We start from the raw sequence: 26,395 nt of genomic DNA, 5'->3' as shown, positions 1-26,395 counted from the left end.
GCAAGGAGAAGCTCCCCAGAAAAGCAGAGATTTCACTCAGGCCATGAAGGATCTGTGAGCTAGGCAGTGTCAAATAGAAAAAGCCTTCCAGATAGAAGGAACAACATAATAAAGAATGAATTATCAAGGGTGGATCTTAAATTTCTAGTTCAGGTAATTAAGTAAAGAGTGAATGGTACAGGCCAGCGCTGCGGCTCACTAGGCTAATCCTCCACCTGTGGGGCCGGCACACCGGGTTCTAGTCCCGGTCGGGGCGCCAGATTCTGTCCTGGTTGCCCCTCTTTCAGGCCAGCTCTCTGCTGTGGCCAGGGAGTGCAGTGGAGGATGGCCCAAGTCCTTGGGCCCTGCACCCCAATGGAGACCAGGATAAGCACCTGGCTCCTGCTTTTAGATTGGCGCGGTACGCCTGCCACAGCGCACCTGCCAAGGCGGCCATTGGAGGGTGAACCAACGGCAAAGGAAGACCTTTCTCTCTGTCTCTCTCTCTCTCACTGTCCACTCTGCCTGTCAAAAAAAAAAAAAAAAGAGTGAATGGTACAATAAATTAAAAGACTATCTGCAAGAAGAGGATGCAGATGTGAGGAAAAGTTGATGTTCAATACTGATGTGGAGGGGTCTGGTAGGAAGCCTAAAAGATGAGGTGTGATGAAACTGGAGCTCAAGACTGAAAAGTCATCAGCATTTAGTTTGCCACCCTACAGAATATTATAATACTATAAGAAAGCTAAATGATATCTGAAGGTGAACACAAAAGTAGGCCAGGCTCCAAGCAATTTGGACCATTCCAGATTTATTAGAGAGCATCATAAGGGCCTCTAATAATACTTCTGGTTAGACTCCAAAGCTTTTTCCATACATTCAGCATATCAAAGCCTATAAAAGTTTCAGTGTCTTTTCCTCATGATTTTACTGCTTTTGTTCTGCCAAAGCAAGGCTTAAACTACCCATGAAACTTTGCATAAAATTTAAATATCAATCTCTCATTTCTTTGGCAGTAGATCAGCCAAAAACCCATAGCTTAAAGACTCATCTAGCCTAAGATATTCTGTTTCTAGTACCCACAGTTTCATTTGCATAAAGATTTTTTTCACTTTCTACATCTGTGTTTTATTTATATTGCAACAGCAATATTTATAAGTTTATGTCACAATAAGTTCCCAGTCTAAATTTGGGTCTTTTTTAATTGTTCAAAGCTTGAAACCACACAAAAAGAGTAAAACATCCAGCCTGGAATGCCTAAATGTGAAGCTTATATTAGTGTTTTCCTCATAATCAACTCCATAATATATTATTTAATGTTGTTAAAGCACAATGAATGGTGAAATATAATTAAGTCTGAAGCCAACTTTACAATATTACATAAATTCACACTATTATATGACTTGATTTTTTATCACTTATTTCACTATTTAATTGAAGCTTTGGGTTGTTAAAATGTTTGTATTTATTTGACTAAAATGAGTTCTACCTATTCAAAATTCACTTTTAGGACTATTTCAAATACTGTGTTCTCTGTAAATTTTTTATCTATTCCCCAATACCCAGCCAAGTAAAACTGATTCATTTTCACAACATTTCAACTCTATCTCTAGTTCTAAACTTATTATTTTATAGATTACTTTGCTATGTTTTGTGTATTTGATTCTACCTCATTGTGAGAGTGCATATGCTGAGTGCAAAAAGGACCTACCTTATGCAAATGCCTAGAATCACAGTATATCCTCAAAATGTTTGCTTAATAAATAAAATTATTCTCTCTAGCCAACTCATTTTCAACAATGTTCATTTACCTATTTAATAAACAACTTTGTAACAATGTCCTATGACAGTAAGAGGATAGTTTGACCCTGACTGTACAAGTGAATATTAGTACCTTAGTATCCAAAACAGCCACTTACTGTAATGATAAAGTTACTCTCCTGATAAAAATTAACATGAAACCAAATTAATGTTTTATATGTTTGTTTTTCACTTTGTTTTTCCTAATCAAGTATAAGTTTTATGAAAATTAGGAACATCTCTTTCTTTTTGTCGTATTTTCAGTGTCTCCCATATAATAAATGCTTAATAACTCAAATCAAGTTAACAAATATCTCTAGTAGTAAACCATAAGCCAATGACTTGCTACATGTTCATTACTTAATTCAATCAACGTAATCATTTCACTTAAACAACAATGCTCTAAGCAATTTTATTTGATATACAAAGAGAGGTTAAGTTACAAGCTGAAAGTAAACAACTGGTAAGTAGTTAGGCCTGAATTTATATTCAGGATCCTTTGACTCTACTCTCCCTTATACGTTGCAGTGTCCCAGTCTAAGCATTCACTGCAAATTCAGAGAAATTCAAGTGGGAAAATAGCACAGCTTCCTTATTCCTACCTTTCACCCACCCTTTTATCGTGAAATTGGGTTATCAGGTACATTCAATCAACTAACCAAGGGAATTTTTAAAAAGTGAAATCAATTAATATCAATATCAATCACAGGCAGGAGTAATTTAAATTCTCTGAACCATAAACATTTGTTCAAATATGCTTTGGAAACAAGACAAAATAAATATTGCTCGTTCTCCAAATATTATATTTTATACATTAAATTTTAACTTAGGGGGCCGGCTTTGTGGTACAGTTGGTAAAACTGCCACCAGCAACATTAGCATCCCATATGGGCACAGATTTATGTCCCACTGCTCCACTTCTGATCAAGCTGTCTGCTAATGGCCTGGGAAAAGCAATGGAAGATGGTCCAAGTGTTTGGGCCCCTGCAACTGCATGGGAGATCTGGATGAAGCTCCTGGCTACTGGCTTTGACCTGGCTCAGCTCTGACCATTGTGGCCAACAGGAGAGTAAACCAGCTGATGGAAGATCTCTCTCTCTTTCTCTTTCCCCACCCCCACCCCATGTAACTCTGATCTACATATATTTTTTTAATTAACATAGAAAAATAAACAAGGAAGAAGAATTAAAAATGCTTCTTTGTTTGGGTTATCATTTATCCTGTGCATTTATAATATTTTTACTTAGTGACAAACTTATTAATAACACTTACAATGTTCAATTAAAAGTAATTTAGAAAAAATTATTATAATCAACTCTTTGTGTTGGCACATAATGGGCTATCAACTATAAATGTAATTATTCTGCACTCTTCTTATAGCTCTCTAGAACAACAGAATGGATAAGACAAGAGTAATCATGATATAAAATTGAGTTTAATCCATTAATTTTAACATTAATTGTTTTTTGCCAGAAATCTATATATGAGATATTATCAGACATTAGCAAGACTCAAAAATATATTAATTGTGAGACACAAAACTAAGAAAAGAAAATGAAGCCCATATTTAAAGCAAACATCACAACATAACTTAGTAGAGTCAAAAGTATACAGTAGTATACTCTCAGCAATGCATAGATCTATCAAAAACAAAATGAATAGGAAAATATTGGAATTAAACTTTACATCAGATCACATACACAAAACATATACAAAACATAAAATAAGAAAAAAAGACATACATTCAAACAGTAAAAGTAATTTTGATTCAGGGAGCTGGCACTGTGGCATAGTGGGTAAAGTCACTGCCTGCAGTGCCTGCATCCCATATGGGTGCTTGTTCAAGTCCCAGCAGCTCCACTTCCGATCGAGCTCACTGCTATGGCCTGTGAAAGCAGAAGAAGATGGCCCAAGTCCATGGGCCCCTGCACTAGTGTGGGAAACCCAGAAGAAATTTCTGGCTCCTGGATCCTGGCGAAGGATCAGCTCAGCTCCAGCCATTGCAGCCATCTGGGGAGTGAACCAGCAGATGGAAGATCTTACTCTCTCCCTCTGCCTCTGCCTCTCTGTAATTCTGCCTTTCAAATAAATAAATAAATCTTTAAATAAATAAATAAATTTAATACCTGAAATTATAACAGCATAAGAAGAAAATATAGAGGAAATACTTCAAGAGATTAGCACAGGCAATGACTTTTTGGATAAAACCCCAAAATCACAGGCAAAATTAGTCAAATGGAGCCAGCGCCGCAAGCTCACTAGGCTAATCCTCCACCTTGCGGCACCGGCACACCAGGTTCTAGTCCCGGTCGGGGCGCCGGATCCTGTCCCAGTTGCCCCTCTTCCAGGCCAGCTCTCTGCTGTGGCCAGGGAGTTAAGTGGAGGATGGCCCAAGTGCTTGGGCCCTGCACCCCATGGGAGACCAGGATAAGTACCTGGCTCCTGCCATCGGATCAGCGTGGTGCGCCGACCGTGGTGGCCATTGGAGGGTGAACCAACGGCAAAGGAAGACCTTTCTCTCTGTTTCTCTCTCTCACTGTCCACTCTGCCTGTCAAAAAAAAAAAAAAAATTAGTCAAATGGGATTACATCAAGTTTAGAAGCATCTGCATAGCAAAGGAAACATCAACAGAGTGAAGAGACAACCAAGTTAATGGGAGAAAATATTTGCAAAATTATTCATCTGACAAGGAGGGAATATACAGAATATCAAAACCAAAACCAATTCAATTAAAAAATGGGTAAAATATTTGAGTATATTTCTGAAAAGAAGAAATGCAAATGGCCAATAGTACATGATAAAATTCTCAATATCACTAGCTATCAAAGAATGTAAATCAAAACCACAACAAGGTATCACCTCACTCTAGTTAGAATATTAAAATAGATTTATAAAATATTTATAATATTTTATTTATAATTTATAAAATATTTATAAAATTATATTTATAAAATATTTTTAAGAAAATAAAAAATTTGTCATGGATGTAGAGAAAAGGGAATTCTTATATGGAAATATAAATCAGTCAGGCATTATGGAGAACAGTAGGGAGGTGCCTCAAAAACTATAAAATATATCTACCATATGACTAAGATATCCCATTTCTAGGTATATATCCTAAGGAAGTGAAATCAGTATATGAATAACATAACTGCACTCCATGTTCATCGTGGCCCTATTCAAAATAATTAAGATATGTAATCAATATAGGTGCAATAACAGATGAATAGATAAAGAAAAGGTATAAGTATACAGAATGGAATGTCATTCTGTCATAAAAAGAATGAAATTCTGACATTTGCAGCAAAATCTATAAAATTGGAGATACTATGTTAATTGAAATAAGCTAGACACGGAAAGATAAAAACCACATGTTCTCTCTCATATGTGGATGAAAAAATATTAGTAATAATTATATATTTGATACAAATTTAAGTGTGATTACTAGAAACTGGGAGGGTAAAGGAACTGGGAGGATGTTGGATAATGAGTACCAAAACACAGTAGGTTGAATGTAATGGGTTCTGGTATTTTACAGCACAAGAGAGTGACTGTAGAAAATGATTATGTAAAATATCCTATCTTAAGAACTGGACGAGAGGGCGTTTGGTAGGCTCCAAATGTAAAGAAAAGAAAATGGAAAGCTGGTTGCCTAGTATGGTTGTTTGAAGTTATGTATGTATACTGAAAGTTACTGAACTGCTCCCTCTCCCATTCCATTCACATCAAGATTCATTTTCAATTCTCTTTATATACAGAAGATCGATTCAATATATATTAAGTAAAGATTCCATCAGTTTGCACCCACACAGAAACACAAAGTGTAAAATACTGTTTCAGTACTAGTTATAGCATTACTTCACATTGGACAACACACTAAGGACAGATCCCACATGAGAAGTAAGTACACAGTGACTCCTGTTGTTGACTTACCAATTTGACACTCTTGTTTATGGCATCAGTAATCTCCCTAGGCTCTAGTAATGAGTTGCCAAGGCTATGGAAGCCTCTTGGGTTCGCTGACTTTGATCTTATTCCGACAGGGTCATAGTCAAAGTGGAAGTTCTCTCCTTCCTTAGAGAAAGGTACCTCCTTCTTTGATGGCCCGATTCTTTCCACTGGGATCTCACTCGCAGAGATCTTTCATTTAGTTTTTTTTTTTTCCAGAGTGTCTTGGCTTTCCATGCCTACAATACTCTCATGTGCTCTTCAGCCAGATCTGAATGCCTTAAGGGCTGATTCTGAGGCCAGAGTGCTATTTAGGACATCTGCCATTCTATGAGTCTGCTGTGTATCCCGCTTCCCATGTTGGATCATTCTCTCCCTTTTTGATTCTATCAGTTAGTATTAGCAGACACCAGTCTTGTTTGTGTGATCCCTTGTTTGTGCGAGTGGGAGGGAAATTATGGGGGGGGGGGGAATCCAATGTAATCCATAAACTGTACTTTGGAAATTTATATTTACTAAATAATTTAAAAAAAAGAAATTTGAAAGAACTCACAGTGTGAAAATAAAAAAAAAAAGTTGAACTGTACTTCTAAATCTGTGCAAGTATTACATGATAATCTAAAATTTAAATAAATAAATAAAATGTTTTGAAAGAAAATACAAAAAAAAAAAGAATCCTTCTAAGTCATTTGGGACAGAATCTTTCCACACCTGATATATGATCATCCCAGATTTCCTTCAGCAAGACGTTTATTGACAGTTTATGAAGAGTCCTCCTACTATTGATTCCCCCTTAGTAATTTCCCGCCCACTGAATTTCTCTCTCTGCATGTTGGCTAAATTTCCCCACCTGTCTATTGTATTCAGAGTTGAGCCCAAGCTCCTTCTCCTGTTGTAGCAGTCTGGACACCAATTGCAATAGCCCTGAATAGACTCTTGCTTATCATTTAACAACAACAAGAACTAAAAAAGCATACAGATATAAATGATCTCTATTCCTAGAGAACAGAGTTGATAGTGTAGAACACTTTAAGTTGACAAGCTACTAGAAGTAAGGAATTTAGCAAGGTTGAAGAATATAAGACCATATTGTATTATATATACCAGCAATGAACAATTAGTAATTAATTTTTTTTAAATAATGTCATCTACAACACTACCAAAAGGACAAGAAATAGGCATAAATCAAACAAAAGATATTTAACACCTGGATGTTGAAAAAACTAAAATGAAAACTATGAAATGTCAATAAATGGACAAATGTGCAGGACTAATGGATTAGAAGAAACAGTACTAGCATATCAAGATGTAATTTTCCCTAAGTATCTAAAGATTCAACACAATTCCAATCAAAATTCCATCAGGAATGCAGAACTGTTTGTACAAATCAATAAGCTTTTTCTGAAACTTACATGAAAAAGAAAAACAATTTTGAAAATGGAAAATCTATACCATCTCATTTCAAGATTTTCAATAAATCTATAGAAATCAAAATAGTGTGGAATTGGAAAAAGATGAACTTAATGTTCAATGGAACAGAATAAAAAGTTCAGAAATAGACTCACACACATAGGGTCAACTGATTTTAAGCAAAGATTAAAAAAAAAAAAACAATTCGATAAAGATGGTCTTCTGCATAGATGGCCTTTTCAACAAATGCTATTGAAATCACTGGACATCTATATACAAACAACAAAACCTGAACGTATAGTTTATACTATACATAAATAGCACTTCAAAATGGACCACAGATCCAAACATAAAACCAGGAAGCTGTTAGTAAAAAAGCAGGTGCACGCTTTCTGATCTTCAGATGAAGAAATTATGTTAGAAATAATATCAAAAGCATTATTCACAGAAGAGAATCACTGATAAGCAGGACTTTATAAAAATTATAAACTCATTGTAAAAGATAATTTCAAGGGAATGAAAACACAAATACCCATTTTCAAAACACATTTAAAATGACTTTTATCTAGAATATATAGGGAATTTTTAAAACTCAATAATAAGAAAACAAACTATCCAACTTTAAACATTTACAAAAATTTTAAGCAGCTATTTCACCAAAGAATGCATATTTACATGTAGTAAATACATATAAGAAAAGATGGCCAAAATTATTAGTCATACATGAAGGAAATGCAAAATAATTCCACAGAGATACCAACTATCAAAATGGCTAAAACAAAAATAAAATACTAATAAAACCAAGTGCTGGCAAGGACATGCAGTAACTAGGACTCTGGTACGTTACTGGTATAATTGCAAACTGATACAGCAGCTCTGGAAAACAGCTTTGCAGTTATTTATAAATTTACATATAATGAGGGCTGGCACTGTGGCATGGTGGATAAAGCCACCACCTGCAGTGCCAGCATCCCATATGGGCACCGGTTCAAGTTCCAGCTGCTCCACTTCCAATCCAGCTCTCTGCTGTGGCCTGGGAAAAGCAGTACAAGATAGCCCAGGTCCTTGGGCCCCTAAACTCACACAGGAGACCTGGAAGAAACTACTGGCTCCTTACTTCAGATCGGCACAGCTCTGGCCATTGTGGCCTTCTGGGGAGTGAACCAGCAGATGGAAGACCTATCTATCTCTCTCTCTCTCTCTCTCTCTCTCTCTCTCTTCCTCTCCTTCTCTCTCTGTGTAACTCTGACTTTCAAGTAAGTAAATAAATCTTTAAAAAAAGTTAAGTATATTCATATACAAAGAATACGAATAAGCAATCTTCCTTCCAATTACTTACCCAAGAGAAATAAACACTTGCATTCACAAACGATTACAAAAAAAAAGCACACAAATATTTAGCAGGTTAATTCATAATTTTAAAAACTGGAAACATCTCTAAAAATCTCTTAATTGGATAAACAAACTAACAATACTTGCCAATTTATAATGCTTACTTCTATTTTACTTTATCTTTTTGTCTCATAATAGAACATAAGCCTCTGCAAAACAGAAGTAATTTTTTGGTCTTATTAAATTTTTATGTCTAAGTATCTATAACAGTGTCTGAGATACATACAAGAATATTTAATCTAAGGACAACAAAATAACATTTATGGAAAACTTTCCATGCATTAGTATATACGAATGGTCCCCAATTTAGTGACAGTTCTATTTAGACTTTTTCTACTTTATGATGGTGCAAAAGTGATATACATCAAGTAGAAGCCACACTTCAAATTTTGATTTTACCTTTTCCCAGGTCAGTAATATACAATACAATACCTCCCCCCTGATGCAGGATAGCAGCACTGAGCTGTACCTCCCAGTCAGCCATATCATCACAAGGGTGAATAATCAATACTCTACGCATACTGTTTTGCTAAACTATGATATTCAGTAGATTAAGTGTATTAAATGCATTTTACTTAAATTATTTTCTATTTTCAATGGTTTTGCCTGTACCTGACTCCATCATAAGTTGAAAGGCATCTGTATTATCTCAAGTTAAGTAGGGAACTGATATATGAAGAATATAAAATAACAAAAATAACTTGCCCAGAGTCACACAATAAATAGAGTACCAATGTTGGCAGTCCCAACTCTGTGATGGATCTTAATCCAAACAAGGAGATGTTGGAAGAACATTACAGGACAGGACAGAGATAGTAAAATGAAAAGAGGTGAAAAACAACATGGTCTCTGCAGGGAACTGCAAGAAGGCCAAAAAGCATTTAAGTCAAGGGACCAGACTGTGAAAAGTAGCCTATATTAGGCAAAGAAGCTTAGACTTTACCCTAAAGGTAATAGGTATCTACCTAAAGGATTTATCAGCACAGTGTCAAGGTCAAGTCTTCACTTTATATTGAATACTCTAGCTCCAATAGACAGAATGGACTTAAACAAAATGAGATTCTAGATAAAACAACATGCTGGAAGAGAACTGACCAAATCTAGGAAACAAATGTCAACACATCTAACTGAATGATTGCAGCAGAGATAACAAAGGCATACATGAATTCAGGAAATAATTTTAAAAGTACTAAAATCATGGAAATCAAATTTGATTTTGTTACCTATAAAGTGACGATAATACTACCAACCTCCCAGGGTTGTTTGGTGGGCTGGATATAAAACATTTAGCACAGTAATGCTACAGCAAAAATGATCAATAAATGGTAGTTACATCAACATAGTGACAATTAGCAAGTTACTATTGTTATATATGCATCCTGAAGGCAGTAGTGCAAGATAACCCCCATGTTTCTGTCTGAATGCCTGCATTGATAGAAGTTCCATTCAATATAAAATGGAAGGAAGAGAAGAGGCAAATTTAGAGGGCAAGATAAACATCTCGTTTTTATAAATGGTGAGTTTGAGATACTCTCAGGATATTCAGCAGTGATATTCAACAGTTATTTAATATAGGAGATACTTTCAAGTAGGAAAACAATTGAAAAAAAGAAAATAATTAAAAGACATGATTGAATCAAAAGAGATCAAATCACAGTATAAATATTTAAAAAGTTTGGAGAAGACAAGCCCATGAAGGAAAATCAGAAAAAATAAGCACACAGATACAAGGGGATTCAGAAGAGGATATCGTGAAAGCTAATGTAACAGAATTTTTAACAGTTATATGAAAATAGTATGAAACACAAGATAGTTAAGATGCTGGGTACAATATGTCCACTGAGTTTAGCAATATGAAAGTGATGCATGAGTAATAAAATAATTAAATGTGTATTTAATAAATACTACAAAATTGAATGTCAGCTAAGTTTACATTTCTACTCTCATTTTAAATTATTATAATAGAACATGGTATAATAGATACCATGAGCAAATATATAAACATTGCAAAGAAATAAAAGCAGGGGCCAGTACTGTGGCATAGCGGGTAAAGCAGTTGCCTGCAGTGCTGGCATCCCATATGGGCACCAGGTCGTATCCAGGCTGTTCCACTTCCAATCCAGCTGTCTGCTATGGCCTGGGAAAGCAGTGGAACATGGCTCAAATCCTTGGGCCCCTGCATCTGCGTGGGACTCCTGGAAGAAACTCCTGGCTCCTGGCTTTGGATCGGCACAGCTTCAGCCATTGTGGCCAGTTGAGGAGTGAACCAGCAGATGGAAGACCTCTCTCTCTCTCTCTCTCTGCCTCTGCTTCTCTCCCTGTGTAACTCTATCAAATAAATAAATAAATCTTTTTTAAAAAGCAATGAAACCCTCATAGTAGCGAACAGATGGTTAAATATCACCATCTTTAAAAAAAAGAAATAAAAGCAATTATTATATGTATATCATTGCTATAATCCTAGGCTTATTATGAATTCTCAGAAACTCAAATTTATCTCTATAAAATAAGTCACCTTCAAAGGATGAAAAATACATTCATGTTTGTGTCATTTATGCTAAAACTGAAATATTGTAGTTGATATGCCAAATCTTTAAGCTTTCTATACAACTTTACATATTCAATAGTATCCTATCTTCTGAATATTACCTAAACAGAAAACTTTTGGCCCCATAACTCAGAAATATGCTTAACTTATGCTAGATCTTACTTAGACCACCCTAAATTAAATGTGCCCAAACATATTCAACAAATGAGGTTACTTAAATTAAGAATAAATATATGAAATATATATACCTATATTATAAATACCACTTTGGTGTTTTATAGACATTTACTATCAACCATCAATTTAATATTTGTACAAGGGGTCTGTAAATGTCTATGGAAAATACATATTCAGAAAAACATGAATGGATTTCAAAATTTTTGCAACAAAATAACATCTTTTAATTCCATTTTCCCATGAACTTTCTAAAGCACCCTCATATGACTTTTTCTGTGATCATAACAAAATACCAGGGTACTTGTCAGAAGATCAACAAGGATACAGTAGATTTAAACGACACTATAGCCCAAATGGATCTAACAGATATATACAGAACTTTCAATCCTACAGCTAAAGATTTTACATTCTTCTCAGCAGTACATGGAAGCTTCTCTAGGATTGACCACATACTAGGCCATAAAGCAAGTCTGAGCAAATTCAAAAGAATTAGAATCATACCATGCAGCTTCTCAGACCATAAAGGAATGAAGTTGGAAATTAGTAACTCAGGAATCCCTAGAGCATACGCAAACACATGGAGATTGAACAACATGCTCCTGAATGAACAATGGGTCATAGAAGAAATCAAAAGAGAAATCAAAAACTTTCTGGAAGTAAATGAGGATAACAGCACAACATACCAAAACTTATGGGACACAGCAAAAGCAGTGTTAAGAGGAAAGTTTATATCAATAGGTGCCTACATCAAGAAATTGGAAAGACACCAAATAGATGAGCTTTCAATTCACCTCAAGGATCTAGAAAACCTACAGCAAATCAGACCCAAATCTAGTAGGAGAAGAGAAATCATTAAAATCAGAGAAGAAATCAACAGGATTGAATCAAGAAAAACATTACAAAAAATCAGCCAAACGAAGAGCTGGTTTTTTGAAAAAATAAACAAAATTGACACCCCATTGGCCCAACTAACTAAAAAAAGAAGAGAAAAGACCCAAATCAATAAAATCAGAGATGAAAAAGGAAATGTAACAACAGACACCACAGAAATAAAAAGAATCATCAGAAATTACTACAAGGACTTGTATGCCAGCAAACAGGGAAACCTATCGGAAATGGATAGATTCCTGGACACATGCAACCTGCCTAAATTGAACTAGGAAGACATCGAAAACCTAAACAGACCCATAACTGAGACAGAAATTGAAACAGTAATAAAGGCCCTCCCAACAAAGAAAAGCCCAGGACCAGCTGGATTCACTGCTGAATTCTACCAGACGTTTAAAGAAGAACTAACTCCAATTCTTCTCAAACTATTCAGAGCAATCGAAGAAGAGGGAGTCCTCCCAAATTCTTTCTATGAAGCCAGCATCACCTTAATTCCTAAGCCAGAGAAAGATGCAGCACTGAAAGAGAATTACAGACCAATATCCCTGGTGAACATAGATGCAAAAATCCTCAATAAAATTCTCGCCAATAGAATGCAACAACACATCAGAAAGATCATCCACCCAGACCAAGTGGGATTTATCCCTGGTATGCAGGGATGGTTTAATGTGCGCAAGACAATCAATGTGATACACCACATTAACAGACTGCAGAAGAAAAACCATATGATTCTCTCAATAGATGCCGAGAAAGCATTTGATAAAATACAACACCCGTTCATGATGAAAACTCTAAGCAAACTGGGTCTGGAAGGAACATTCCTCAATACAATCAAAGCAATCTATGAAAAACCCACAGCCAACATCCTATTGAATGGGGAAAAGTTGGAAGCATTTCCACTGAAATCTGGAACCAGACAGGGATGCCCACTCTCACCACTGCTATTCAATATAGTTCTGGAAGTTCTAGCCAGAGCTATTAGGCAAGAAAAAGTAATTAAAGGGATACAAATTGGGAAGGAAGAACTCAAACTATCCCTCTTTGCAGATGACATGATTCTGTATTTAGGGGACCCAAAGAACTCTACTAAGAGACTATTGGAACTCATAGAAGAGTTTGGAAAAGTAGCAGGGTATAAAATCAATGCACAAAAATCAACAGCCTTTGTATACACAGACAATGCCATGGCTGAGGAAGAACTTCTAAGATCAATCCCATTCACAATAGCTACAAAAACAATCAAATACCTTGGAATAAACTTAACCAAAGACGTTAAAGATCTCTACGATGAAAATTACAAAACCTTAAAGAAAGAAATAGAAGAGGATACCAAGAAATGGAAAAATCTTCCATGCTCATGGATTGGAAGAATCAATATCATCAAAATGTCCATTCTCCCAAAAGCAATTTACAGATTCAATGCAATACCAATCAAGATACCGAAGACCTTCTTCTCAGATCTGGAAAAAATGGTGCTGAAATTTATATGGAGGCACAAGAGACCTCGAATAGCTAAAGCAATCTTGTACAACAAAAACAAAGCCGGAGGCATCACAATACCAGATTTCAGGACATACTACAGGGCAGTTGTAATTAAAACAGCATGGTACTGGTACAGAAACAGATGGATAGACCAATGGAACAGAATCGAAACACCAGAAACCAACCCAAACATATACAGCCAACTTATATTTGATCAAGGATCTAAAACTAATTCCTGGAGCAAGGACAGTCTATTCAATAAATGGTGCTGGGAAAATTGGATTTCCACGTGCAGAAGCATGAAGCAAGACCCCTACCTTACACCTTACACAAAAATCCACTCAACATGGATTAAAGACCTAAATCTACGACCTGACACCATCAAGTTACTAGAGAACATTGGAGAAACCCTTCAAGATATTGGCACAGGCAAAGAATTTCTGGAAAAGACCCGGGAGCCACAGGCAGTCAAAGCCAAAATCAACTATTGGGATTGCATCAAATTGAGAAGTTTCTGTACTGCAAAAGAAACAGTCAGGAGAGTGAAGAGACAACCGACAGAATGGGAAAAAATATTTGCAAACTATGCAACAGATAAAGGGTTAATAACCAGAATCTACAAAGAGATCAAGAAACTCCACAAAAACAAAACCAACAACCCACTTAAGAGATGGGCCAAGGACCTCAATAGACATTTTTCAAAAGAGGAAATCCAAATGGCCAACAGGCACATGAAAAAATGTTCAAGGTCATTAGCAATCAGGGAAATGCAAATCAAAACCACAATGAGGTTTCACCTCACCCCGGTTAGAATGGCTCACATGCAGAAATCTACCAACAACAGATGCTGGCGAGGATGTGGGGAAAAAGGGACACTAACCCACTGTTGGTGGGAATGCAAGCTGGTCAAGCCACTATGGAAGTCAGTCTGGAGATTCCTCAGAAACCTGAAGATAACCCTACCGTTCGACCCAGCCATCCCACTCCTTGGAATTTACCCAAAGGAATTTAAATTGGCAAACAAAAAAGCGGTCTGCACCCTAATGTTTATTGCAGCTCAATTCACAATAGCTAAGACCTGGAACCAACCTAAATGCCCATCAACGATAGACTGGATAAAGAAATTATGGGATATGTACTCTTTAGAATACTATACCGCAGTAAGAAACAACGAAATCCAGTCATTTGCAACAAAATGGAGGAATCTGGAACACATCATGCTGAGTGAAATAAGCCAGTCCCAAAGGGACAAATACCATATGTTCTCCCTGATCGGTGACGACTGACTGAACACCAAGAGGGAAACCTGTTGGAGTGAGGTGGACACTATGGGAAATGGTGGCTTGATCAGCATAGCCCTGACTGTTAATGAACAACTTAATACATTATCCCTCTTAGTAGTTTTTTTTATCTGTTCTACTTAATATGACTGGTTTAGATCTGTAATTGATGCACAGTTATTCTTAAGTGTTGAAAATTAACTGAAATGTGATCCCTGTTGAACATGGTGGTGGGAATGGGAGAGGGAAGAGATGTATAATTTGGGACATGCGCAGGCTGACTTGCCCCAAGTGGTGGAGTTGGAAGCATACCAGGGGATTCCAATTCAATCCCATCGAGGTGGCATGTACCAATGCCATCTCACTGTTCCAGGTGATCAGTTTCAGTTCACAGTTGGTCATGGTGAAGGGACTGGGAGTCAAAGGGAACACATAGACAAGTCTAGTACCTGCTAACGCTAACCGATGGAGTAAATAAAGGGGAGAGTGATCCAACATGGGAAGTGAGATACTCAGCAGACTCATAGAATGGCAGATGTCCTAAATAGCACTCTGGCCTCAGAATCAGCCCTAAAGGCATTCGGAGCTGGCTGAAAAGCTCATGAGAGTATTTCAGGCATGGAAAGCCAAGACACTCTGGCAAAAGATCTCTGCGAGTGAGATCCCAGTGGAAAGAACAGGTCATCAAAGAAGGAGGTACCTTTCTCTGAAGGGAGGAGAGAACCTCCACTTTGACTATGACCTTGTCTAAACAAGATAAGAGTCGGAGAACTCAGAGGGCTTCCATAGCCTTGGAAACTCATGACTGGAGCATAGGGAGATTACTGATGCCATAGACAGGAGTGTCAATTGGTAAAGTCAACAACAGGAGTCACTGTGCACTTACTCCTCATGTAGGATCTCTATCCTTAATGTGCTGTACATTGAGATTTAATGCTATAACGAGTACTCAAACAATATATTTCACTTTGTGTTTCTATGGGGGTGCAAACTGTTGAAATCCTTACTTAATGCATACTAAACTGATCCTCTGTAAAAAAAAAAAAGAAAAGAAAAAAAAAAAAAAGAAATTATCAATTCCCAACTTGACTCTCACTGGGATTAAACATGACAATAGGTCTGCTCTGATTTCATCATCATTTAAAAAAATCATCTATTATTTTTCACTTTATGTTTCTGTGTGGGAGCAAACTGTTGAAATCCATACTTAATGTATACTAAGCTGATCTTCTGTATATTAAGATAATCGAAAATGAATCATGATGTGAATGGAAGGGGAGAGGGAGTGGGAAAGGGGAGGGTTGTGGGTGGGAGGGACGGTATGGGGGGGAAGCCATTGTAATCCATAAGTCGTACTTTGGAAAATTATATGCATTAAATAAAAGTTTAAAAAAAAAATACCAGGGTACTTTATAGAGAAAAGAAATTTATTTAGCTCAGTTTTTGAGCCTGAAAGCCCTGGCTGTTGTGGCCTTCTAGGGAGAGAACCAGCAGATGAAATACTTTTCTTTTTTTCCCGCTCAGTATACCTTTTATTGCCAAACTGACAAAAATAATCTTCTTTTTAAATGTTTAAGGTATACAGATTTCATGTACTCCATTTCATATATACATCTATAGGAAAATCGTGATACTTCCCACCCTACCATCCCTCCCACCCTTGCTCCCACCCTTCTTAGATCCTCCCTCTCCTATTACCTCTGTTAATGTTTATAAAGATTTATTTTTTTTTACTTTATACTCATAAGATTAACTCTACACTAAGTAAAGAGTTCAACAAATAGTATGAATAAAAAACACTGTTATCTCTGTCTCTCTCTGCCTTTCAAATTAATAAAAAAAATCCATCAAAAATATTATTTATCTCCAAGGATTGTTTTAAGGGTTAAATGAACTAAAATCATATTATAATGTTAGCTATAAAAATGAAAATTGAATGACAGAGAAAATGAGAACCTATGTTCTTATTTTGTGGAAGTAGTACTGGAAGCAATTATTAATAGATAATATTTGTAGACCACTGCTTTTGTACTAGACATTAGATTCATTACATGCATTATCATATGATGTAATTCTTACACTAGCTCTATTAAGTAATACTATTAAACCCACTAAATACATATAGAAATTGAGAACCCAAATAGATAAATAGATTAATAACCCAAGGTCTGTCATTTTTCCAAGTAGTAGTACTAGGCCTAGAAAACATGTATGCCTAACAAAGTGTCCATTTTCTTAACAGCTACATTTTGCTTGCTGATGAAGATGATAATAGCAATAGATTTTTGAAAGGATGAGAAAGAGGAGGTACGGATACTACAAGTTTTCTAGCAGCAATCTGCCATGATGGTAGCTTTTGTTCTCACTGTTCCTATTACTATTCTTATCACTACTACTATTGCGGTATTAAAAAAAAACAAAAAAACAAAAAAAAAAAAACAGGGGCCTATGCTGTGGCATAGCTGATAAAGCCACCACCTGCAGTGCTGGTATCCCATTTGGGGGCCTGTTCAAGTCCTGGCTGCTCCACTTCCGATCCCACTTTCTGCTATGGCCTGGGAAAGCAGTGGAAGATGGCCCAAGTCTTTGGGCACCTGCACTCACTTGGGAGACCTGGAAGAAGCTCCTGGCTCCTGGCTTATGATCTCTGCAGCTCTGGCCATTTTGGCCAACTAGGGAGTGAACCAGCGGATAGAAGACCTCTCTCCCTGCCTCTCTTTCTCTCTCTATGTAACTCTGGCTTTTAAATAAATAAATAAATCTTTAAAAAAATAAAATAAAAAAATAAAAAAACAATAGCCATCACCTATTGAGCTCCTATTATCTAGCAAATACCATGCAAGTCACTTTTACATACATTGAATTATTTAAATATAGCAATATCCTTACATAGTGGGATCTTCACTTTTGCTTTACAGATAGTAACACAAGAGTAGGGAATATCTGGCTTGTGGACCATAGAGGGCTTGTAAAATCATTTGGTGCAGACCTGCCAAGGCAGGAGGGTTTAGAAATATCTTGTTATTATAAAATAATTCTAGTTTTTATCTCCTGTCACATACCTCAGAGGATACCCAGGCAAAACAGAATTGATGAATTGAAGAAACAAGACAAAATAATGTATGGATGTTTTTTATTGTCCCATGTTATTCTGGGGATACAATTAATTTCTTTATGGCTAGAGGCCTGAGACATTGTATCATATCCCATTTATTTGGGCAAAGCTTCAAGTAAGTGAGGAAAAAAAATAGTTTATTATGGATATATGAACATGTGAGTTCATAAAACAATACAAAGCCAGAAATTCAAGGAAGGAAATCTCATTCACTACTGATAGCAAAACAGTATAACCTTCCTCATGGCAATTTATAAATATACGTTAAGTCTTCAAAATGTTCATATTCTTTGTTCATCGGTTCTTCCCATGTATATTTATGCCAAGGAAGTAATATAAAATTTGGCTAACATTCCTACATAAAAATGTTCACTACACTGTCATTTATAACAATATATAATAGAAAAAAATCTTTATGCCCAAAAGTAAGGTCCCAGCCCAATGCCAAATAGCTATTATAGAGTTACATTATCAAATTTTTAATAAGAAATTGACTGTGTAAATGCTTATATCTTCTTTCTAAAAAGATATAAATTTAATAATTCTCTAAAAAATAAAGCAAAAAATAAGCCTAGAAATAAATATGCCAAAAATTAACAATATTTGTTTCCAGTTTGTAAGATGATGTGTACAGCTTTTTCTGTTTGTAATAATCATATTTGTCATATTTACTACATTGAGCATTGGTTACCTTATCAGAAATGAGAAGGATAAATTTAGAGATATAAAAATAATGTAAAAGATTTTAAATAGTCCAGGAATACAATTTTATTTCCTTTTATTGGCTGAGGTTTTATCATAAGCATTTAAATAGGAAGATCTGCTTTCACATCACACAAGTGTATCAATAATAAATTCTCACATAAGAATATTTAATATCAATTTTACAGAGAGAAATTTACTTTTCCATGAAGGTACCAGGACATTTAATTTTCATGGACTCTTGTAAATACACTATTTAGAAACTACTTTTAGGGGTTAACAGTTCTGGGATACATTTCTATGTTCAAGGCTTTGATCGCATTATAAAAAATCAAGGCAAATAACCCAAAAGCTAAACCTGTTTAAACAAACAGTATATTTAATGCTGTAATTTTTAACATTCATTTAACAGAGTCAGCCTGTGATAACTAATACTGTTTTTGTCTACTAGTACCAAGCTCTAAAAGTGGTTCTTGACTAGATTACATTCATACAACTCTCGTTTTAATGGAAATTGGAAAGATGGAAAAGATTATAGGAAGACATTATCAAAGCAGACCTTACAAGTCAAACTTAATAGTAACACTATTCTCTTTCATGTAGACAACCATGAAAACAAATATCCTGTGAGCTAGGGATATATATTGTATCTTTGCAGTAGATCTTTATGCCTTCTTGAAACAGATTTCCATAACTATATAATGTGATTATAGTGGATGAGACAATGGCCCACAGAAAGAGGCTGATAAAGTATCAGGCTCCAGGAAACCAGATAAACATTTTTTTTTTACTTCCAAATGTAACAAAAGCAGGATAGCAATGCATATGTAGACAGAATTTACAAAGAAAATATTGATTCTAATATCTTTAAAAATAAGCATCCATTTAACATTCTCAACTCTCTTATTAGAACAACCCCTTGGAATACATTTATTTTACTTATTTTATTGATAGACAAGATATAGTTTTCAGATGTAAAGATATTGTAAAGACTTTAGTAGAGACATTTTAAACTGCCAAAAGAACATAACTTTAGAAGAACAAACAAGAAACTCAAAAATATATGAGCAACTGCTCTCAAAGGTATAACTGAAGGAACACTTCTTTCCTAATTCTCTGGTCATCTCACACTTCAACTCTATTCCTGACTTGTATAAGCTATGCAAGCTTTATAGACACTAAAGGAAAGACAGAAAAACAAAAATGAAACAAAATAAAACAAACAAAAAAAAAGGTCAAGAATTTAATGTAAACCAAAGCTTAAAAAGTATAATTTTTAATCTTCTGTTAAGTCTCTATTTAGCAAAAGATGTAAAGAAAATAGATGATTCTGTTGTTTGAAAAGTAATCAACTCCATTTCTTATGTTATTAGGTTTCTGGATTCAGTAAACAAGCTAAAGGATGTACATATATTGTACAAGCAGAGGAAAAGCAAAACCCCTTATATGGATTAGAAAATATGGCAGTTTATACTATTTTTAAGAAAATGCGTCCAGGGGCCGGCGCTGTGGCACACTCAGTTAGTCCTCCACCTGTGGGCACTATCATTCAATGGGCGCCAGTTCTAGTCCCATTTGATCCTCTTCCCTGCTGTGGCCTGGGAAAGCAGTGGAAGATGGCCCAAGTGCTTGGATCCATGCACCCACATGGGAGACCAGAAAGAAGCACCTGGCTCCCGGCTTTAGATGGGTGCATCGCCGGCCTTAGTGGCCATTTGGGGAGAGAACCAACTGAAGAAAGAACTTTCTCTCTCTCTCTCTCTCTCTCTCTCTCTCACTGTCTGTAACTCTACCTATCAAATAATTTTTTTTTTTTTTTGGACAGGTAGAGTTAGACAGTGAGAGAGAGAGACAGAGAGAAAGGTCTTCCCTTTTCCGTTGGTTAACCCCCTTAATGGCCGGTGCTCTGCGATCCGAAGCCAGGAGCCAGGTGCTTCCTCCTAGTCTCCCATGCAGGTGCAGGGCCCAAGGACTTGGGCCATCCTCCACTGCCTTCCTGGGCCTCAGCAGAGAGCTGAACTGGAAGAAGAGCAACCAGGACAGAATCCGGCACCCCGACCGGGACTAGAACCTGGGGTGCCAATGCCGCAGGCAGAGGATTAGCCAAGTGAGCCGTGACACTGGCCCAAATAAATTTTTAAAAAATCAAAAAAAAAAAAAGAAAATATGTTTTTTCTTCATAAGAATTGACTAAACTGTTCCAGAATTGTTCTTCAGAGGTGTATGACTATGATAACCACAGTTACCAACATAAGAAAGTAACAAAACAGGTTGCTATGTTTACTCATGGCAACAGAGAGAGAACCTTGGGGGACCCAGATTTGAAATGCCAAAATTTAGTCTAATATACGTGGTGAATGCCTCTTGTGAGTTAAACTCTCGAGAGTCAGTAACACAGACTTTGGGAATAGACTTTCAGGACTATTGATTGTCTTTGTGGAACAGAAAGGTCAATCCCCTCAGGCAGGTAAGTCTTCCTAAAGCCGAAGGAGAGGAGTATGATTATTATTACTGCGAAAAACTGAAAATAAGAACTCTGTTATAAGACAGCAAAAAAAAAAAAAAAAAAGAAAGTTTATCTTTGAGGGGTTCTTTGCATGAGGTTTAACTCTTTTTTTTTCTCCCCTTTGTTTTAAAATTCTGAGATTAGTGAAATTTACTAAACAATGTTTAGGGTCCTCCATGTTTTATTCCTTCCAGTTAGCCCCAATACTTCTGTACACATTCTATGAACTCAGTCCTGGGGTGGTAGTGGTGTACAGAATTACGACAATCTATAGTGAAGTGTCTATCCCTGCACTCTTATTTTGCTGAAGCCAACATGCCAGGAACAGTATTGTGTCAAGAGAGATTCACAGTTCCTAAACTTCAGACAATGACCACCATCTGATATCCGGCCTTTCGTAGCAAAGAAAAACAGACAGAAGCAAACAACCAGGTGAAAGTCCAAGCAGGAAAGACTGAATCAAGAGAAAAAATTAAATAAGCTCCTTATCTTCTCCCTAAATATACTAAAAAAGGAAAAAAAAAAAGTGACCTGCAAGGAAAAGGCAGACATTGCTTTACAGGACTACCTAAGAGAATCATATTATCGCTATGAATATGGAGCTTATGCAGAGTTTTCCATGAACAACTGTCTCAAGATAACAGAATAATCATTGTTTTCTTAGGATACAATTTTTATTAATGTTAACTCAAAGCATACATATTTTGTTCTCTATTTTCATCAATACTTTCATCTAAAACATGATCTGAAAAGGATTACAAAAACATACAGGTAGAAAATGTAGCTAAAGAAATCACAATTAAAGGGAGTTGAATTCATTTGAAAGAAAAGAAAAATTAATACACAGCAACACAAATAAAATGTTTTCCAGAGGGCTATAAATTGGCTTTGAGTTTCCTACCAGCCAAACAAAAGTAAAAGAGGATCAGTTACAAGAATCATATGGTTAAAAGATATAAACACCTACCATACAATCAAAGAAAAGCTCTTTCTGTGACTGAAACATCTCTTACAGGTCTTTACAGGATTTAAAAACTAGAACAGTACACTATATAAACACAACAGCAAGTCACTCCCAGTATTTCCTTGTAGTGTCCCCCAAAGAAACCTGGCATATCACACTGGTACTCTAATAAGTAAAGAACACTTTCATCTCAGATAAAATGTTTCTATAATAACATCAAACAATAAAAGTTACCAAAGTGTACCTATTCCTCTGTCTATTGAAACAAAACTACCATTGGTAATAGGTAACAAGAATATATTACTAATACTGCCATTATTTTTATCTTCCTTAAAGAAAACAAAAGCATATTCTTCTTACCAAAACCGCACTTAACACACCCCATGATATTCCTCACCTGTGATTCTCTCACATTTTCAACAGTAAAGTTGAACCAGACACGGAAGCGTGGATTACAGGTATCAGGCCTAATGAAGAGATCGTATTCAAACTCAGAGACCTGGTCCACCCGGCCAAGGTTACCTGGTAATAAAAATTAAAGAATTGTGCTTTAATAAAAGTTTGTGCAGCTCAATAGTATGTACATTTAATTATTATGAGCTCTTACAGTGGCATTCGTCATCATTTAGTATGGGTAGGTTAAGTATTCACAATCTGTAAGGCTTCCTTCCAGCTCTGCATGCAGCCCAGTGTAAGGGCTGAATGCAGCTTAGTGTAGGAAGGCTTTAAGCTAGTCCAAGTTGTGATACATGCAACTTTGCCCTTTTGACCCAGAACCTTTGTGCTACAAATGTCTTTGACAGATTGGGGTGCTAGATGGATCCTATGCTTAAATAAACCAAGATAAGAACTCAAAGTTCAGTTTCCCAGTTAGAAAACTGAGGATGATTATGTTATGTATATTATATTGAGCTTTATGCTAAACAAACTACCTCTAATACATGGGATTTTGTTTAATTCTCACAACAGGGCTCTGTAGATTGTACTGTCCTTGTTATATGTCAAACTTCTATCAGAACTTATTAAAGAATACGTAGAGTTAGGTTTTAAGCAAAAAATTAGAAGTAATGGTTACATAAGAATAATAATATTCAATTCATAATCATGAAACTTAATTTCTATTTTCTCCACAAACAGAACTAAGTTACAGAAAAAATATATATATAAGCTTGTATCATATCCATTCTTTTCTCTCCTTTCTCCAATATTCTAATGAACAGTGAATTACCCAAAATGTTAATATCAGGATACAATAAAGTTGTTAAAGAATCTGGTGGGGGCCAGCACTGTGGTACAGCAGGTTAAGCCACCACCTGCAATACTGGCATCCCATATGGGCACCAGTTCATGTCCTAGCTACTTCACTTCTGACCCAGCTTCCTGCCAATGCTCCTGAGAAAAGCAGTATAAGATGGCCAAGTATTTGAGCCATGCCACCCTGAGAACGGGACCTGTATAGAATTCTTGGCTCCTGGCTTCAGCCTGTCCCAGCCCTGGCTCTTGTGGATATTTGGGAAGTCAACTAGTAGATAGTTTGTCTGTCTGTCCGTCCATCTCTCTCTCTCTCTCTCTTTCTCTAACTCTGCCTTTCAAGTAAATAAAATAAATCTAAGGGAAAAAATAAAGAATCTGGTGAATTCCCAAACAGATAATCAACAGCTAAAGAAGTGTCAAAATGACTAGACAACATCAAAGCCATTGTTGATTGTTAGATATTGTGATGGTATTAAAGAGCAAGGCAATATCTTGCTTTAAAATGAACTCTAGTGAGTCTGGCTCTTAAAAAAAAAAAAACACTCAAAATTGAATTTTAGCCTTATATTCATTCACTATTTCCTATGGTACTTACTGGTATGCATTGGCTTTTCTAGGCACACTGTGTTGTAAATGGATGAAGTCCTAGCCTAGGAATCAGCAGACCTAGATTCTAGTTCAATCTGGTAAGTTATTTACCCTCTCAGGGTTTCTCACACAAAATGAAAATACTGAGTTATTTAACTTCTAAGGTTATTTCAACTGTAACACTGACTGCCTGATTTAAGGATTGATCAGGCAGTGATCCAACTGAGTAAGATAACCATTCCTACTCCCAAACCATATCAATGAATTTCAGATTGTTTTCATCTGTTATGAAAATTTGGCCTGAGAAGATAGATTTATTCCTCCTTCCAGAATTGGAACACTTACTTCCAGTTAGATATAAACATATTTAAAAACTTCCATTGATATAAAAGAACAAATATGAAATAATTAGGGCCAGAGACTTTCATCTTAATTTTTCTACTTTCAATTGTACCCAGAATTCCCAAGGGGATTTCTCAATTAAATTGTCTTTTTGCTATCATCCAAAAATGTTTACTAAATCTCCTTGGAGTCAGAAGAGCCATGTTAGTTTTAATTCTGCCACTTACTGAGTTATCTTGGAAAATTCACTTAGTTTTCCAACCTGGTTTCTTAACTATAAACTAAGGATCATACAAATAGAAAAATGAATATTTACTTCTATACTAATATTATAACAGAAGGGCATTATAAAAAGTCTATATAAGAATAAAATTAAAAGCAAGTTTTTTTATTGAATTGCCATAGTTCCTTTATTTTATAGGCAAAAATTTCTATGAATACAGGCAGGATTACTGGGGTACAACGCAAAAGCTTCAAATCAACCCACAGAAACCTTTATCTCAAAGTGCAAATTACATTTTTAAACCAGAAGCTAAGAATCCACAGAGTCAATCAGTAAATTAAGTAAAAATTTAAGTACATATGAGATTCAACGTATGTTGTACCTGTTTTATAATGCTTCTATCCTCCCTTTCAAAAAGTCCAATGAGTGGAATGCAGATTTGTTTAGGACATGAGACAATAAGCAGGATTGTTCTTTCAAAATGGAAATTTTGACATCTTTTATGTTATTAAACCTCACTATGACCCCATGATGAGTGAACTGAAAACCAGAAATCATTAGCGTTTCTTTAAGTTCATGGTTTAAAGCACAAGGTAAGATCTTAGACTTCTTACTATACTGAGTTGTTCTTCAGAGTATACCTTAGCTACAATCAGTTCATTTATTCAATTGTTCAGTCATTCATTCAAAAATAACCAAGTTATGTGTTATCCAACAGTGCATTTAATAAATCAGTTACTGTCATTATGCTCATTAAGCTTACTCTCTGAAAGAATAATAAACATTTGATATTTGATATTCTGTAACTATTTGGTTAATCATCTTTGCCATTTTTATGAAAATTATGCTTTCTATATGTATTTGTATGAACACTAATTTCCTCGTATTATCTGAAATATCTCAACTAAGTATCAGTTTATGACCTTCTGAAAACATCTATTTAAAATGAGCAAAAAATGTATCTAAATCATCCAACTTCCTTCTATTTAAATGAAAGTGCAGAAAATAATACAGAGCATAATCTAAAATGTATAAAACAAATACAAAACAAAGGTAAGCTGTATCTGTTAAACTCAAAAATATCACTAAAGTCCATTAAATGTAAATGGATTAAACATTATAACAAAAAATAAAATGGATTACTTTGGAACATATTATGCTAAGTAAAATAAGCCAAATACAGAAAGAAAAATAATAATATTCACATATTAAGTCTAAAAAGCTAAAATCCAAATACACAGAAACAAAACAGAATCATAGTGACCAGGGGTAAGGAATAAGAGGAGGAAATACAGAGATAAATATCAAAGAGTACAAAGTTGAAGTTAGGTAGGATGAGTACGTCTAGATATGTAAATTATAAAATGAGGTTTACAGTATTATATATTGGAAATTTCCTACAAGGGTATATTTAAGATTATATCACAAATAAACACTCAAAAGAAAGGTAACTTGGGCTGGCGCCACGGCTCACTAGGCTAATCCTCCACCTTGCGGCACCAGCACACCGGGTTCTAGTCCCAGTCGGGGCGCCGGATTCTGTCCCGGTTGCCCCTCTTCCAGGCCAGCACTCTGCTGTGGCCAGGGAGTGCAGTGGAGGATGGCCCAAGCACTTGGGACCTGCACCCCATGGGAGACCAGGATAAGTACCTGGCTCTTGCCATTGGATCAGCACGGTACGCTGGCCGCAGCGGCCATTGGAGGGTGAACCAATGGCAAAAAAAGGAAGACCTTTCTCTCAGTCTCTCTCTCTCACTGTCCACTCTGCCTGTAAAAAAAAAAAAAAAAAAAAAAAAA

The 26,395-nt window shown here is 35.9% G+C and overlaps 1 protein-coding gene across 6 annotated transcripts in view; it reads right to left on the bottom strand.

Annotated features, from left to right (window-relative positions):
• Positions 1-26,395, bottom strand: part of LOC100353437 (AGBL carboxypeptidase 4) — a 1,500,799-nt gene that overhangs the window by 1,170,530 nt on the left and 303,874 nt on the right. For all 6 annotated transcript variants that reach the window (XR_016211041.1, XM_089300713.1, XM_089300715.1 and 3 more), the window contains exon 3: positions 22,589-22,713. Coding sequence is in view for 5 of the 6 variants with exons in the window: in XM_089300713.1 (XP_089156839.1) it covers positions 22,589-22,713 (125 nt within the window). In the remaining variant the exon portion in view is untranslated. The remainder of the gene's footprint in view (positions 1-22,588; positions 22,714-26,395) is intronic.

Source organism: Oryctolagus cuniculus, chromosome 7 (assembly GCF_051225735.1).
Source record: "Oryctolagus cuniculus isolate XC-2025 breed Fujian yellow rabbit chromosome 7, ASM5122573v1, whole genome shotgun sequence".
In the NCBI taxonomy this organism is placed as follows: domain Eukaryota; kingdom Metazoa; phylum Chordata; class Mammalia; order Lagomorpha; family Leporidae; genus Oryctolagus; species Oryctolagus cuniculus.
The sequence above is the reverse complement of the archived record's forward strand: the minus strand, read 5'-3'. Positions and strand labels throughout refer to the sequence as shown.